Source organism: Dipodomys spectabilis, unplaced genomic scaffold (assembly GCF_019054845.1).
Source record: "Dipodomys spectabilis isolate Male_0828 unplaced genomic scaffold, ASM1905484v1 ptg000145l, whole genome shotgun sequence".
Lineage (NCBI taxonomy): Eukaryota > Metazoa > Chordata > Mammalia > Rodentia > Heteromyidae > Dipodomys > Dipodomys spectabilis.
In genome coordinates this window covers 25747312-25762775 of record NW_024870822.1, presented here as the reverse complement: position 1 = coordinate 25762775, position 15464 = coordinate 25747312, and the positions used below count along the sequence as shown (strand labels likewise).

General features: G+C 42.9%; 1 protein-coding gene across 5 annotated transcripts in view; it reads left to right on the top strand.

Annotated features, from left to right (window-relative positions):
* Ppfibp2 (PPFIA binding protein 2) overlaps positions 1 to 15464 on the top strand; it is a 137543-nt gene that overhangs the window by 101508 nt on the left and 20571 nt on the right. For all 5 annotated transcript variants that reach the window (XM_042691364.1, XM_042691365.1, XM_042691366.1 and 2 more), the window contains 6 exons: positions 5043 to 5135; positions 8213 to 8324; positions 10562 to 10623; positions 11680 to 11755; positions 12758 to 12858; positions 14845 to 14912. In XM_042691364.1, coding sequence (XP_042547298.1) covers positions 5043 to 5135; positions 8213 to 8324; positions 10562 to 10623; positions 11680 to 11755; positions 12758 to 12858; positions 14845 to 14912 — 512 coding nt within the window. The remainder of the gene's footprint in view (positions 1 to 5042; positions 5136 to 8212; positions 8325 to 10561; positions 10624 to 11679; positions 11756 to 12757; positions 12859 to 14844; positions 14913 to 15464) is intronic.

The following is a 15464-nucleotide window of genomic DNA, read 5'->3' as shown; positions in this document are numbered from 1 at the left end:
TGGAAAAGAACCCTAAAAAAGCACTTTGATGGTTGGCAGAGCAGAATTAATAAACAAAATAAGCTGAGATTACAACATAGAACTACCATTACCACCTTATAAATGTCTCCTGAACTTCCTGATATGGACCCAAGAGTACAGCAGTATGACTGAAGGGTCTGTCATGTAAAAGAAAAACAGACCTGGTAAGAGAGGAGATGGGCCAGTCCTGGAGATAAAGCATTAGAAAGTTAAATTTAAATACCCAGCTGGAGGAACATATAATGAATACATAATGCAAAAAACAAGGAGAGCAACTGAGCAGTGTTGGCGGGCACCACATGCTCACACTGAGCAGAGGGAGGAAAATGGATGCATTCCGGATACACATCTTCAAATTGTGAGTACACATGAAGGGCAGCAACGGAAGGAGGGGAGAGGCATTGTCGGCATAGCACCTAAAAACCTCCAGTTGAATTCAGTTGAAGCATTTGAAAGGTTTGTTTGTTTTTCTCATTTGCTTACAGTCTATTCAGAGGCTAGAAAACAAAACTGGGAAAACTGCTAGGCTGGCTTTCATTTTAGAGCAAAGGGAGACACAGACTTAGGAAGTAAAGGGGGTAGGTGTGTGGAGAACAAGTGGGCATTGTTATTTGAAAGTTCATGAAACTCAGTAAGGAAAAAATGGCATAAACAACTCAGCACTTTAAAAAAGTTTAGAAATAAAAAGGCTAAGAATTCTAGAAGAAAAGACTCAATACTATCGAACTGCTAAAAACAATTTAGTTCTGACTGTGCCATCTTACAAAGAAGACCATCAAAAAAGGGAAGGCTTAGAGGTACCACAACAGAAGCCAACCTTGTAAGGGGCCTGTATAGAAGATATAAAGGACTCTGACTAAGGGGAATGAATACGCACCTGCATGAGCAGTATCAGGAAGGGCAAAGCCCAAACCAATGACCTGCTAAAGACAATAGAAAGCCTTGTTTTAAGAAGAAAAAAAAAGAGTGTTTTTAGAGAGTCAAAAGTGTTGACTTAATTCTCTAACTGCCTCTGGCAAGTGCAAAAACTTAGGATATCAGTCCTCCAGAGTGCTTGCTAGCAGCAAATGAATTTTAAGGAATCAGGAAATCAAGTGACTTGCTGGAAAACTGGAAACTTTCAAACTGTCCTCTTCTGGATTTCAAAATGGCATTTTTTTTAAAAAGAGAATTAGATGGACTCTGATTTATTGATTTATTGAATTTGGGGGGTCAATCTTCTAGTGGGTTATGGGAAAATAGAAGCTAAAGTGGACTGCACTAATTGTCATGGCTTATCATGTAACTTGTTGTGACACACTGGCACTGGACAGACCCACACTTCAGTGAGGTTTCAAAAACCTTTCTTAGGATAGTCTTGTGACAAGACATAAAATACAGGTTAAAGGCTGAATTAGGCCAACTGGCACCTGAATGAGTTTAGAGATATGGCCATTGTCATGTATAAGTGTGGTAAATATACCTTATTAACCACATCTGAGGTGTGGACAAGAATATGGGTAGCATAGACATGTATGGAGAAATGTGCTATCTAATTCTGTGGGTCCCCACTGAACATCTGGCCTCTGATGTTCTTCCTACTCAGATGAAAGAATCATCAAGACTGTGTACTTCAGATGTTGACACTCAGGAATGGTCATCCAATATGGCACAAAGGGGCTGTTGGGGTGGGAGTGAGGGAAATGTTGTAAAAACTATAAGACAAGCCCAAGGACGGGACAGACCTTATACCAAAGGCTGTGTGTTACAGTCTCTGTGAAGAGAGGGAGCCTTGGAGCCCTCATGCTCACCTTCTGCACATCATCTTCCATCTGTGCCACTCTCCTAAGGAGTTCTGTGTCTATGAGCTCACTGACCTCATGTGCTTTTCTCTCCTTTCTCTTCCTTCCCACAGTCTGTTCTGAATATGATCAGTGAGCTGCAAGAGCAGATGTGTAGGCTGCAGCTGGACATCCACAGGCAGATTCAAGCCCGCCTGTTACTCAATAGGGACCACCCCAAGGAGGAGGTGGTGGCTGGTGACTGCGTGGCCGAGCCCCAGCCCTGCAGCCAGGATTGTGCCCCTGGGGAGGGGTCACCTGTAGGAACCACACTTAAGTATATCAGAGCATGTGTGTGGGGGCCATTTTACTGGTGGAGGGCTGGGGTTTCTCCTAACCGGAACAGAGTGATGTGGTTTAGCATGGATCTAGTATTACCTTGAAGCACAGCTTGGACTCACTCAGGCCTCTAGAGATGTGAGGGGGAACTCTGGGGAACCCCAGTAAGTAAGGTCTGAGCAGATAGGGTCAGCCTTCAGACAGGTAGTGACAATTATTTCTCCCATAGCTGGAAGCAAAGCAGGTCAGATGCTCGGAGTGTTGGGACATCTGTGCCAAAGGACACAAATGAAAAAGACACAAAGGAAAAGTCCTGGGCTTTTGAGGCATATGAGGCAGATGATTCAGAACTTCTTCTCTCAGACTTCATTTCATGTGACTTTCTTTTTTCCAAATAGCATCATGGGAAGGAGTCCCTACAACTTTATGTTCAAAGAGGTTTATCCCCAGGGACAAAACAAAGAACAAATTTCCATTTATTATGAACAATTACATCATCATTTGTATTTCCAGGGGGGAAAAATCTCCCACATAATCATATTAGGGTGATTTCACAACCTCTGGGCCATGTTCCAGAGAAGTCACAAGAGCCTGAACTGTATTGTGTCCCATGGTGGCAGCCCTCAGGCAGTAGTATCCTACACATTTCCAGTTTTTTCCTCAGCAGACATGATGCCCTCTGTGGACAAAATAAATACCCTGGGAAGATTCAAGCAAAACAGAAGACCCTCCCCCATATTCTGGCTCTCAGAGAGAGCCAACAATCCTCCTAGAAAAGGATTCTGAATCTGCTTTAAGTCCAAACATATGACCTAGACTGCACATCCAATGATGCTGGACATGGTCACAGTAGCCTTAGTTTATAAGGCTATTTTTTCTTATAGATATTAACAGATGCTCACTTCAGCTATGATAAGGCAATCATAATAAATTACTCCATAAAAATCAAGTGAATTTGAATTCACAGCAGATTGTCCCAGAGCGCAAATACCTCCAAGCCACTTAAATAATGACTGGAGTGTCAGGTATTCATCCATAAATCATTCCTATCCACCATGTGGAAGGACTTGCTCAACAATCTGAGTTTCACAAACACCCCATGAAGTTTACAGAATAGGTGGGGATTCAGCTACTAGCAACCATACAAATAGACATTTGGTTGGAAACTGGGTAGGAGATACATTGCAAAAGGAAATGATAAGTACATAGGTTGGGTCCTGAAGGATGGGCAAGGAGTTATGCTTGTGGAAAGTTACATTCAGAGGGAATAGTATGTGTGTGTGTGTGTGTGTGTGTGTGTGTGTGTGTGTGCATGTGTGTGTGTGCATGTGTGTGCGTGTGTGCATGTGCACATGCGCATGTGAGTGCATGTGTGCATGTGTGTGAAGGCCCAAGCTGGGAAGAGGAATTAAAAATTCTCTGGAGGCCTAGAAAGAGAAGGAACACACAAGGGGCAGATGAGGAGCTGGGGCAGGCCAGGATATCCTGGTTATAGATAAAGTTTATAAGGTTTGAGAAGCAAGGGAATGTCAAGATCAGATGTGTATTCGAATCCTGATTTTCCCATGAACCTGTGGGAAAAATCAGTGGATTCAAGACCACAATGGAGAAACCAATGAAGAAACTGTCCTGTTACCAACCCTCATTGCTACCGAGGGGTTACAGCAGTAGAGCAGAGAGAAAAGAGGCATTCTAGGAACTTTTCTTTGTAGGTAGAAATAAGAAGTCTTGGAAATAAATCACAAATGTAGGGAGAAGGGAGGAAAATACCAAGAATGGCTTGGACCACGTTTTCTGGCCCAGTCAATGAGATGGATGGAGATGCCATTTAGTAGGAGACAGATAACCTTTTGGGGAGAGTTGGGGATTTAGAGTTCTGATAGTCCTTACATGCCTGTAGAATATCCACATGCAGATTTAAAGTCAGAAGTTTGTTGTTGAATTTGACAGTTAGAAAACTTATGGAAATAATGACCTTTATGGCAATTCTTCTGATAGGAACTAGTCAACAGGCCAGTTGCCCATTGGCAGTGCTCTTCTTTACTGGGGTAATTTAAAAGCAGAAGTCCTAGAGTAAGAAGAAATTTCAGTTCCAATTTCATTACATACTAGATGCATGAACTAGGGAGATTTGTTTAAACTCAGCAACCTTTACTGATTTCATGCTATCCAAACAATGGTCTCCATATTCTCCAAGCCTTTACACATCTGCTAATACTTTACGCATCTGCTCCAGCCCTATAGCTTGTCTATTTGCCTCCAATCTTTGCTTATTCCTGCCTGTCTTCTCCTATCTTTCTTCAAACTATCTTCCACCTCTGGAAGTGGGTACCCATACTGGAGCCTACATTTGGAAGTAGCATTTGTTGTCTGGGTGTGTTTCATTTCTATCCTACTGGCTGTTGCTTCTTCTGTGAAGCTTTCTAAGATCACCCTCTCTCCTCCTCATCCTCCCCCTTAACCCCCTCCCCCCCCAGACACACTGGGTTCTTCTACCTTTTATATGGAGCTATGCTCCCAGTTGTTTCTACTTCACAAGCCTCCCTGTTTCTCCCACTCATGCCTGCATTTCTGGCCTACTTTACCTGTGTATAATATAGGCATTCCCCACGGAAGACACAGATGGCAGAAAAGGGGGCAGACAGAAGAGATTCTAAAAATAATAGGACAGTTTCCTTTCTCTTATGTCTGGAACTCTCTGGCCTGCACTTTTAATTAGCCAAACAACTTTCCCCCAAATGCAGACCACATTTAAGTACTGGAGCTGCAGGGGGGAGCCTGCTGCAGTTGCTACCATGGCCTGTCCCCCCTCCCCCCCCTCTCCACCCCCCACTGCATCCTCTCTGCATGAGCTTAACCAAGTTTGGAGACCTAGCTCATGCTCTGCAGGCATGACTTTATCTTCCTTCCTCTCCCCTCCAGGAATTACTGCAAGAGCTCAAACACCTCAAAATCAAAGTAGAGGAGCTGGAAAATGAACGGAATCAGTATGAATGGAAGCTGAAGGCCACGAAGGTAAAAGGGCAATGTGATGCTGTAAGTGAGAGAGCCTATGGGAGTGTCTGGGCTCATACTCAGAGCTCCCAGCAACATAAGTTTGAAAGTGGAAATCAGGACCACTGTGTGAACATCCAGCATAGCCCAGGTTGTGCAGAGACAGATCTGATTCATGAAGCCTTACTTACAGATGAGTTAACTGAAGTACAGTAGAGTCATTCCTCTTGATGCATCTGACAGTCATTCACTGACATTAGCTGAAAGGAGTGGTGAGTTGAGTGAAAAAGTGAGCAATCCCCTGAGTTAGCAGGGAGCAATTCCTCCAAAACCAGATGAGCATCAGCATTGTGTTGGGAGCAGCATTTTAGATTTAGCAGTCCTTTTCATGATTAGCCTTTCAAAATAAAGAGACATGCATTTTCTGGAATGAATGCATTCTTAAAATGTTGAATTACTTCTTCAGTCAAATTATATTTCTATTAAACTAGGAAAGTTGCTATGCAAAAGACACCAGGAATAAATCCTGTAGTAGAATCTTAACACTACAACACTACTTTAAGAAGTTCTTCAGTTTTCCACTTAGTCCTTTTCAGTCCCTAAAGGTGGCTTTGTTTTTCAGTGTAGTATTGGTAGAGACTGGATCCTGGGTTTAATAATGCACAGCATTTGTAGGGGCCCAGAGCTCCCATCCCTGGTTGATTGCCAGTCTTCCTGGCTGTCTTGGTCCTCTTGCTGCACAACTCTAGCTCCCATGGATCAGGTAGTAGCAGCCAGACTGTACTTTGCCCTCATGGTCAGAAAGAGAGCTTCCCACCTGTGGGACAAGTAGCACTCTAAAGATAACAGAGTGCCTGTAGTGTCTGGGCTGTTCTGTAGTGATTGGCACAAGAGAGACTGCTGAGTCTGTAGATAAATGACCTCACACACAAAGTAACATTTAAGAAAGGAAAGACTTTGGAATGCCAGGTGCTAGGCTCTGGTCTCTGCAATCCCATATCACTGGAGTCCAACTGTGGAGCCAACAGATAAGTAAGCATGAGACACCTGGATCCTAGTGGATCAACACCCACCCTGTCCACATCCAAGACAGGTTGGGAGATTATCTTCCAAGAATGGTCTGGTCCTTGTGGAAATGAGAGGTTTTTGGGTTTAGAGTCATAAGTCTAAGATTCTCAGAAGTTACCATCAACATTATTCATATACTCATGGGCACCTAGCCTCTGAGTACGCCAGGTTGCTCCATGCCTGTGTTGTGGAAAGCTCTTTGGCCTATGCAGGCTTGATTCTCTGCCGTTGTGGGTGAAACTACAGCAGAGGCACTATACTCCATACTAAACTTGGCAGTTAGGAAACCTGACCCTTCATCACCACATTTTCCTTTACATGGACATCGCTGCCTCATTTAGAGAATATTGGAGAAGGCATATTCAGAACCCTTGAGGTGAACTCAGGTCCCTGAAGCCTCATAAGAGTAGCCTTCTTCCATCCTGTTATTTCAGCAGTAGGCAGGTGGGGGGTAGGGTTGGGGGTTGCATCCTAGCCTGGTCCCTGAGTAGCTCTCTGGCTTCAATGGAAAAAAGAGTGAGCACAGAGGTTGATTTGAAATAGGGGCTTACTCAACATACTGAAATTGAACAGAAGATTTGTCAGACAGAGGAACCTCCAATGAGAATAGCGTGCATTTGGTTACTTGGGATTGTTCAAACATTCACTTGGGCCATGTGGAAAGGGACAACCCATATAATATCTTTTATTTTAATCAAGTTTTTTATTATGAAAATACTGTACAAAGGAGTTGCAGTTACATGAGTAAGGTAATGAGTACATTTCTTATCCAGCATTGTTCCCTCCTCCTTTGTTTTTCCCCTACCATCCCTTCCTTCCCACCTCCTCAGCTACACAATATCTTGAAAGCCAGAGTATGTCATGATTAGGTTTTCAGATGAGGAAGAATGATCAGAATAACCCCCCCCCAAAAAAACAAACAAACAAACAAAAAAAACTTTTCCTCTGTGTAGTGGAGAGGTTGTTTCTAACCTATTTCTTGTTTGGTTTGGGGATAGAGAGCAGATCTAATTATCCATAAGGAAAGAAATTACATGAGAGAAGCAATAGCAACACTTATTGAACACTTAACATGCCCTAAGTATTGGACATACTGTTTACAACCTTTACCTTACTTAATCATCACTATAGTCCATGGCGTAGCTGCTATTTTTCCAATTTTATATATGAAATGAGACACAGAAATGTACATAGCTTGTTTAATGCCATCCAACTCAGACATAAGAAAATCCAGATTGTTTTTTTCAAGGTGAAGGTGGCTCTTGGGATGGACAGTTCTGATCTTCTGACGAATCTAGAAAGCATAGATAAGCACCTCTCATGTTGTATATAAGATCTAACGTGCTATGCTATCAGAGATACTAGAACCACCAATGCCTTTGCCCAGGTGTGTACATAGAGATGTGTGTGCACACACATGTATACACAAAGTATATATGAGTGCTTGTATATGTACACATGGGCAAAGTATATCTATGTGTCTAAAGGTACATAAAGGGAAGAAGCATTGACAGTGAAGACAGGAGACTGTCCAGGATGAGAACCCCTTGGCTCAGACTTTATCAACCAGTAGTGGTTGATGTTCACGGCATTTCCTATATGGTGTGGAAAGATGACGCTGCATGTACCTATTACAGCAGCAAAGCTAAGAAGTGTGGTGACATGAACATCTCAGGAGAAGTAAGAGTTTATTAAAATGAAAATATCCACTCCTACACCAAGGATAGAGCCCTTCCATTGCACCACAATCCCAGCTCCTCTGGTCCTGAGCTGCTGGGCCCCACAGAACAAGGACGAGAAAGAGCCTGGTCAGAGGGGAGGATGCAGGGGAAGAAGTAAGGGGATGGTCAGGAAGAGTGAGTTTACTCAGCAGAGTTCTACTCTGTGGAGGGGGCCCCTTGAATGAATGCCTCTCCTCCGACCTGAGCCCTTCTAAGGCCATGGACTCGACAGTAGGCTCTGATAGGAGGCCCTTCATCATGGTCTGGTACTCCCTCTCACCTGGCAGGGCTTCACTATTGCTTTTCCAGGCTGAGGTAGCCCAGCTGCAGGAGCAGGTAGCTCTGAAAGATGCTGAAATTGAGCGTCTGCACAGCCAGCTCTCCCGGACTTCAGGACTCCACAGTGACCACGGAGAAAGAGGTAACTCGATTAACTGGACAGAATGCAATTGTACTGAGCACTGGGCTCAACAATGTGTGTGTGTGTGTGTGTGTGTGTGTGTGTGTGTGTGTGTGTGTGTGTCTTGTCCAAGTGAATGAATGATATATGTGCATGCAAGCCTATGAAGTTCAGCTCTGTTGGGGAATCACTGCCTTGGGTCCCTTCCTTATGCTCTGAATGCTTTTCTCAGGCTCGCAGCATGAAACCAAAGCTCTGTTCAGGCCCCTCCAGAGCTTTGTGGCAAGAATGGAATTTTTCCCCTAACTTTCATTTGATTGAAAGGCCTTGCTTCTGTGTTACCATCGAGGAGGAGGCTTAGCAATTTATCCTGCCTGACACTTGTACAAGGCCTTGAGGTTACAGAAGCAAATCAGTTCTTTCTTTACTGCCCTTTAAAACTCCACTTAAATGTCACTCCTCAGAAAGACCTTTCCTGCCTGCCATATCTCAAATGGATGCCCCAGTCCTGTTATTCTCTAACTTGGCAACCTTGCTTCCTAGATAGCACTTATTACAACTTATCAGGATTATTATATTTAGGATGGTCTTGTGGTCATCACTCTGAGGTTAGTTCTGTTTACATGTTCAGAGCCTAGCATAATTAGTTGGCTCATGGTAACCACCTAGAAATATGCATTTATTTATTCATTCATGTATTTTTATGATCCTGGGGAGTTTGAACTCAGGGCCCTGTGCTTTCTAGGCAGGTGCTCTGCCACTTGGGATGTGCCCAGTCCTTTTTGCCTTTATTTTATTTTTGAGATAGTCTCAGTGATCTTTTTTCAGCTCTTCAAGGCTTCCAGTCACCCTGTGTTTATTTTCTGAGTTCATCACTTGCATTAAGTGAAATAAAAGATCTCTAACAGAGGAGTCTCACTGGCCTCAAACTTCTGATCCTCCTGACTTCACTTCCCAGGTAGCTCGGATTGCACTTGTGTGCTACCATGTAACAAACATCCCAAAGGAAACAGAATGACCATCTTTCTGTTCCTTGTCTTTTGTGTTGCTTTTTTACAAACATCCCTGTTCCCTTTACCTTCTTGTTTAGGAATAGGGAAATCCATATTTGCACAAAGTCCCTAACCTCTGAGTACGTGGCAAATGACCCTCAGATCCTTCATGTATTCACCTTTGATTTGCATCTTCAGCCAGTTTCAGAATCAAGTGAGTCCTTTTTTGAGTCTACAGTGAGAGAAAACACAACACAACCCTCAGCCCAGTGGAAAATTCTGTGGGTTTATGGTGAAATTATGTTGTTTTCCCTTAACCACAGGGTTTGTTTTATTATATTTCTTGGTTTATGTAAACATTTCTTAGTTGAGATTCATACCATTTTAAATTAAGCAAATCACCAGACTCTTTTATGTAATCATTTTGTCTAGTCTTCATTCAACTGTAGATGTTTTTCTTTTTATTTTCAATTATAATCTACCAGGTTATATGATAGTTTTCCAAAAGCAGTCACTAGCCTAGATATATGCCTACATAGAATAGGAATGTCTGTTTCTACCCCCATCCCGTGTGTGTGTGTGTATGTGTGTGTGTGTGTCTGTGTCTGTGTCTGTGTCTGTGTCTGTGTGTGTGTGTGTGCTGGTAGTAGGGCTTGAACTCAGAACCTTAAGCTCTTACTCAAGGTTAGCACTCTATCACTTGAGATACACCTCCACTTCCAGCCTCTTGCTGGTTAATCAGAGATAAGAATCTCAAGGATCTTTCTGCCTGGACAGACTTTGAACCTTGACTCTCAAATCTAAGCCTGAGTAGCTAAAAGTACAGACATGAGCCACCAGCACTTGGCAGAATGTCTATATTCTTAGGAGATATTGCTTGTGAGAGATTATTGATTCCTCTGTCACTTTTGAAAATAGGCATTTTCATTTTCCCTTTCAATGTCTATAAGAGAAGACAGGAGTTGGAGGTATTGCTCAGGTGGTAGAGGACCCAGCCAATAAGGGAAACCATTAGCTCCAGAGTTCAAGTCCCAGTCTCAAGAGAGAGAGGGGGGGGGGGAGAGAAGACAAAATACTAGGTATTTTAGTAATTGAGCAAATATTTAGTAAGACTGACTCTGTACCAGATACCATGTATAAACCATGTTTATATGAAAAGTCTTCAGATTTGAACTTGAGAGCCATCTTAGATTATACAAGTAGTATGTGTGTGTGTGTGTGTGTGTGTGTGTGTGTGTGTATATATAAATTCGATACTTGTTTTAGATCAAGAAATTCAACGTCTGAAAATGGGAATGGAAACTCTGCTTCTTGCCAATGAAGATAAGGTAAGGTGAACACTGTCCAAGGCAAAGGCAACCCTGTTCTGTCTTCTGACATCTCAGCAGTGTTTGGTCCCTTCTGGTTTCTGCTGTGGACGGTGTATTCATCTGACAGTGACACAGGAGTGGTCAAGAAGAGATAAGCTTCTGCCCCCTTGAGACTCAGTCTTGACACCTGTTTTTTTTCTTTGATGACAGAGAATTTTGTATAAATGGAATTTCCCAAAGCAAATTAGAGCTTTGCTTGCTTAGGTTGGTAAGGGGGAAATATCGCTGTGTTTTCTGTCTATACTCCAGGATTAGATTTTTGGAAAAATTTAGAACAGCTCGCCAGTCTCTCTGTGCATCCTCTCTATGACAGAACCTTCACAGAAACCCTTAACAGCACATAGGGCCTCAGCATACTCTGTCACCTTATGGTCTTTGCATGTAATTCCTGCTCTATCATAGAGTAACTATAAATAAAAAGCATCTACCTAGCCAGTAGAATCCCAATCCTGCAATTTTCCAGGTGATAAAACAGACCCAGAATGCTGATGTTATTTTATACAGTATTTGGGTAACTAGTGGATACCATAGCTACAGTTCACATCCAAGTGTGTCTAAGTAAAGGATTTATGTGGCCTTCCCAGTCACTATTCTCTTGGAAGAGTGGATCTCAGCTGGGAATTTCCTCTGTTAGCAAAAGTTTTTCAGACTCCTAAGGAACAGATGAGCCCATCAGGATGGATATGATAGCTTTGCTTCAGTGCTTTGGGGGTAACTCAAGAGGCATACTTTATCAGTGGCTACTTCAGGAAGGTAGAGAACAGTGGGTTCATGCCTCTGCAAATGATTTAGCCTCTTGGGGAGTATGTAGGCACTTGTGACCAACATCTTTGGGGTCATGAGCCATGAGTGCCTGCAATTGCCTATGCGGAAAACCACTTGGACCTAACACTGGAATGAGTCTGACTCTCCCTATATGATGCTTTAGTGTCTAGCATAAACTGGGCCCCAAAGTGAAATCAACTAGCTACCACAAATAACGTTCATCTATGTCTTGCCCTGGCTCTGTAACAGGACCGTCGGATAGAGGAACTTACGGGGCTGCTGAACCAGTACCGAAGGGTAAAGGAGATCATAATGGCAACTCAAGGTAAGAGCAACAGTGAGTCTGCCATTTTCTCTGAAATGCTTTAAGAAAAAGACATTGTTAAACCTAGGAGCAATACTTTCCTTCCACTTGGATATCACCTGTGGGATAATTGAGAGTATTCCTAGGTGATAAGAAATTGGCAGCTGTTAATTTTCAGAAATTTTAGCAAGTGGTGGTCAACTCGAAACTTTTAGGAACTGTCCAGGTTATCAAGCACAGAAAGCCCCCAGCTTAGCTTTTGAGTCCCACTTAACAGTGGGACTCCTGTATATCTTCTCAGGATTCTCCTCAGAGAAACAGTGTGTGGAATCAAACATGAATCAGAAATCTTACCAGTGCCATCCCCAGGAATCAGAGCTTATCTGCTTCTTAGAGGACCTGGAGCTCCTCCCAAATTCAGAGGCTACTGAGGGGAAAGATCTTTTTCTCTAATCTCTTAGGATCTTGGGCCAAGTTACTCTCAAGGCCTGCTAGTCCATTGCCAAGAAGTATGAAGGTCAGAGGCAAAGAATGGAATCCAGAGCTGAATGTTGAGCTTGAAATGACCCCTGTGGTAGCCTTTGCTTGAATCCCCTGAAAAACTCTTTCCAATCACAGTTACTGTTTTTTATACATGTCTCATTTCCTTATTGACAGTTATGGGGTTTTGACACAGAGCCTTGTACCTTCTAGGCAAGCACTATACCACATGAGCAATGCCATCTAGTCCTATTTGCTTTTAGTTTATTTTTCAAATAGAGTTTTGCTGCTTTGTGCCTAGCCGGCCTCTGATCTCCTGAGTAGCTGTATCACCATGCCTGACCCCTGTTTTCTTTTCTGGTCTCTTTTATTTTTATAGGGTCTTACTATTTCCCACACTGGACTCAAAACCCCTGTGTTCAAGTGATCCTTCTCAGTCTTTTTTAGTGGGGGAGAACGGATGTTAGGGTTTTGTGAGACCACTCTAACGATCTGAACAATTCACATGGTCGTGATCTATCACTTTGGTATTAATGCTTTCAGGGTCTTCGGAGAGAACTCTCTCAATCAGTGAAGAACTGGATGGAAGTTTCAGGAAATGGAACACTACAAATAAAGGCCCTGAAGAATTACTTAAACAAGAGGTACTGTGTCTCCCAATGTGACGTGAGTTTCAGCAGTCCTTAGAGCTTATCTGGCATTAGGCCAATATACAACTTAACTGGTGAATTATTAAATGCATGGAGTTGGCCTTAGCTGTGGAGAGAGGGTGGTGGAGGCAAGGGCCTAGACTTGGGCCTGTGTTCTGGTTGGGGGAAGCATGGTAGACACTGGAATTTTCAAGGACAGGGATTTTCTTTTTTAATCAGGCTCCTTGTTTGCTTTGTGTATTTGCTCTGGGATTTAAGTGTAGAACAAAGGTGGTGTTTATTTTATTTACTAGTATTTCTCCAGGGTCTGCAGTACCTAGTCTGATACCCAGTAGAATTTGTCAAATGAGTACATCTTTCTCATTTAGAGAGATACCTGCAACTTCTGAAATAATGCATTCCTGCTTTAACAGTTGTTCATATCTTGCCTTAGAATCAGCAAACAAACTTTCCTTTTGGTATAGAGTCTGGTCCCGTCATATTACTCTATAGCTTTAGGTTAAGTAAAAATGAGCAAAACAGCCCATACAGAGAGACATTGGTTGAAGGAGGGGTTTCTGCCTAAAGGTCAAAAGATTCATGACATTTCAGGATGATCAAACTAAAACGGATTTTAGCAGTCAAGATCAATCTTTATATTTAAGAAAAAAAGGAAGAATGTTGTCAAGTAAGCCCATTACCAAATTAAAGGAAGCAGACCACATTTCTAACAGCTACAAAATTTCAGTCATCAGGGCTTGCTTAGTAACTCCACATGATCACTGAGAAATTCTAGCTTACTTTTACTCCTTAGGACACCTTATATAGGTCCTTATTTTATTGTGATTAAACTGATGTTCAGAGGGGGCAAGTTAATATTACCTGAGTGAGTTAGGTGATACTGCAAGTAGATGGCAGAGCCTCGACTTGAACCTAGGTCTGTATGACCACAGAGCCCAGGCATTTAACCACTATAATGCCATGATTCTTTGTATAGTAGACCAACAAGTCTCAGGGTTATAAGGAAAAGAGGTGGCCTTTGTGATCAGTTCACCCCCATCAGGTGATGCCAGCTTTCCTGATGTGTTCCTTCCTTTCTTGCCTTCCTAGTGACTCTGTTCTCCTTTCTTTCTTTTTCTTTTTTCTTTTTTTTGGTTGATTGTGGGGCTTGAACCCTGGGCCTAGGCATTGTCCCTCAGCTCTTCAGCGAGCACTCTACCACTTGAGCCACAGCGCCACATCTGGTTTTCTGAGTAGTTTATTGGAGATAAGAGTCTCATGGACTTCTCTGCTCAGGAAGGCTTCGAACCATGATCCTCAGATCTCAGCCTCTTGAGTAGCTAGGATTACAGGCATGAGCCACCAACATCGACCAGCTCTATTCTCCTTTTTTAAGGTTTACCTCAACTTTTCTCTCCTCTAAAGGCCTCTCAACATTCACCTCACTGATAAGCTTACTCTCATATTATATTGTAGGTGTCAGTGTCATAGGACAGAAGGCCATTTACTGTTTGTTCATCCCTGCTTACCTATTAGCCTCCTGAGTGTGGGTTATGCTTGCCCCATATCTGACATAGACAAGCATTAGATGTTACTGATGTTTGTTGAGTGAGTATATCATCTGGGTCCTCTCAAGGAGTGTATCAGATAGACACTGGCTAATTAAGCCAAAAGGGATTGTTTTTGCAAGGTGTATAATGAGTCAGTGAGGAAAAAGAAAACCTGAACATTATAAAGGGCAGAAGCAACACTCAGATCTCAGGACTCTATGGCTAGGACTTAGACTTTCATCAAAGACCTGAGGTTTGGGGATGAAAGGCAATTTGACTTAGGTATTTTGATATGCCTACTCTCTTGGAATCTTGAAAAGAGGAAGGCATTCACATTGATATGTTCATCATAGCTATACCCAAGGATTCCCATAGGACTCATCCAAAGATGGACAAAGTTTGGTCCCCAGATAATAACTGTCCTCTCTGGTATCTTTTCTGTTTTTGACAGATGCCTCCCAGGTGCAGCTCTCCTATGGTGGGGCCACCTCCTTTGCCACAGAAATCACTGGAGACCAGGTAGGAGAGAGAACTGAGCTTTTCTAGAGCTTTTCTCAGGCCCCTGTTGGGGCTCTCAAGATGGTTGATAACTGACTCTGCATGATGAGCACAGCCACCATGTTCTGGGCACCCATTGTCAAGATTTCCACTGTCATGCCACTCTCCTGGCCACAGAGCCTTACTTCCCTTCCCATGGGCTGAAGGTCTGAGTTATTACCATAGAGGAAAGACCTGCCAAGGGTTGGCACTTCAGAGGAGACAGTGGCCACAACCCTTCATTACCCTCTGGTGGCTTCTCAGAACTGGGAGCACCCCTTGACATGTCTGTAATTTTCATTAGTCCCTTTGAAATATACTCACCAACCTCAGGCTGGGTCTAGTTCTTTGATCATGAGGCTCTGTGTTTCAGGCCTTCACTCCTCACAGGGAAAAGGTTCAATTGGAGATTGATCGAATTCTTTTCAGTACAATGTGGTTTTAATGAGCTGACCTATAGGATCATTGATGGTCACCTATCTGACTCCCTCTAAAATTTCTAGATCCCTGTATCAGTTCTTCAGAATATGTTCC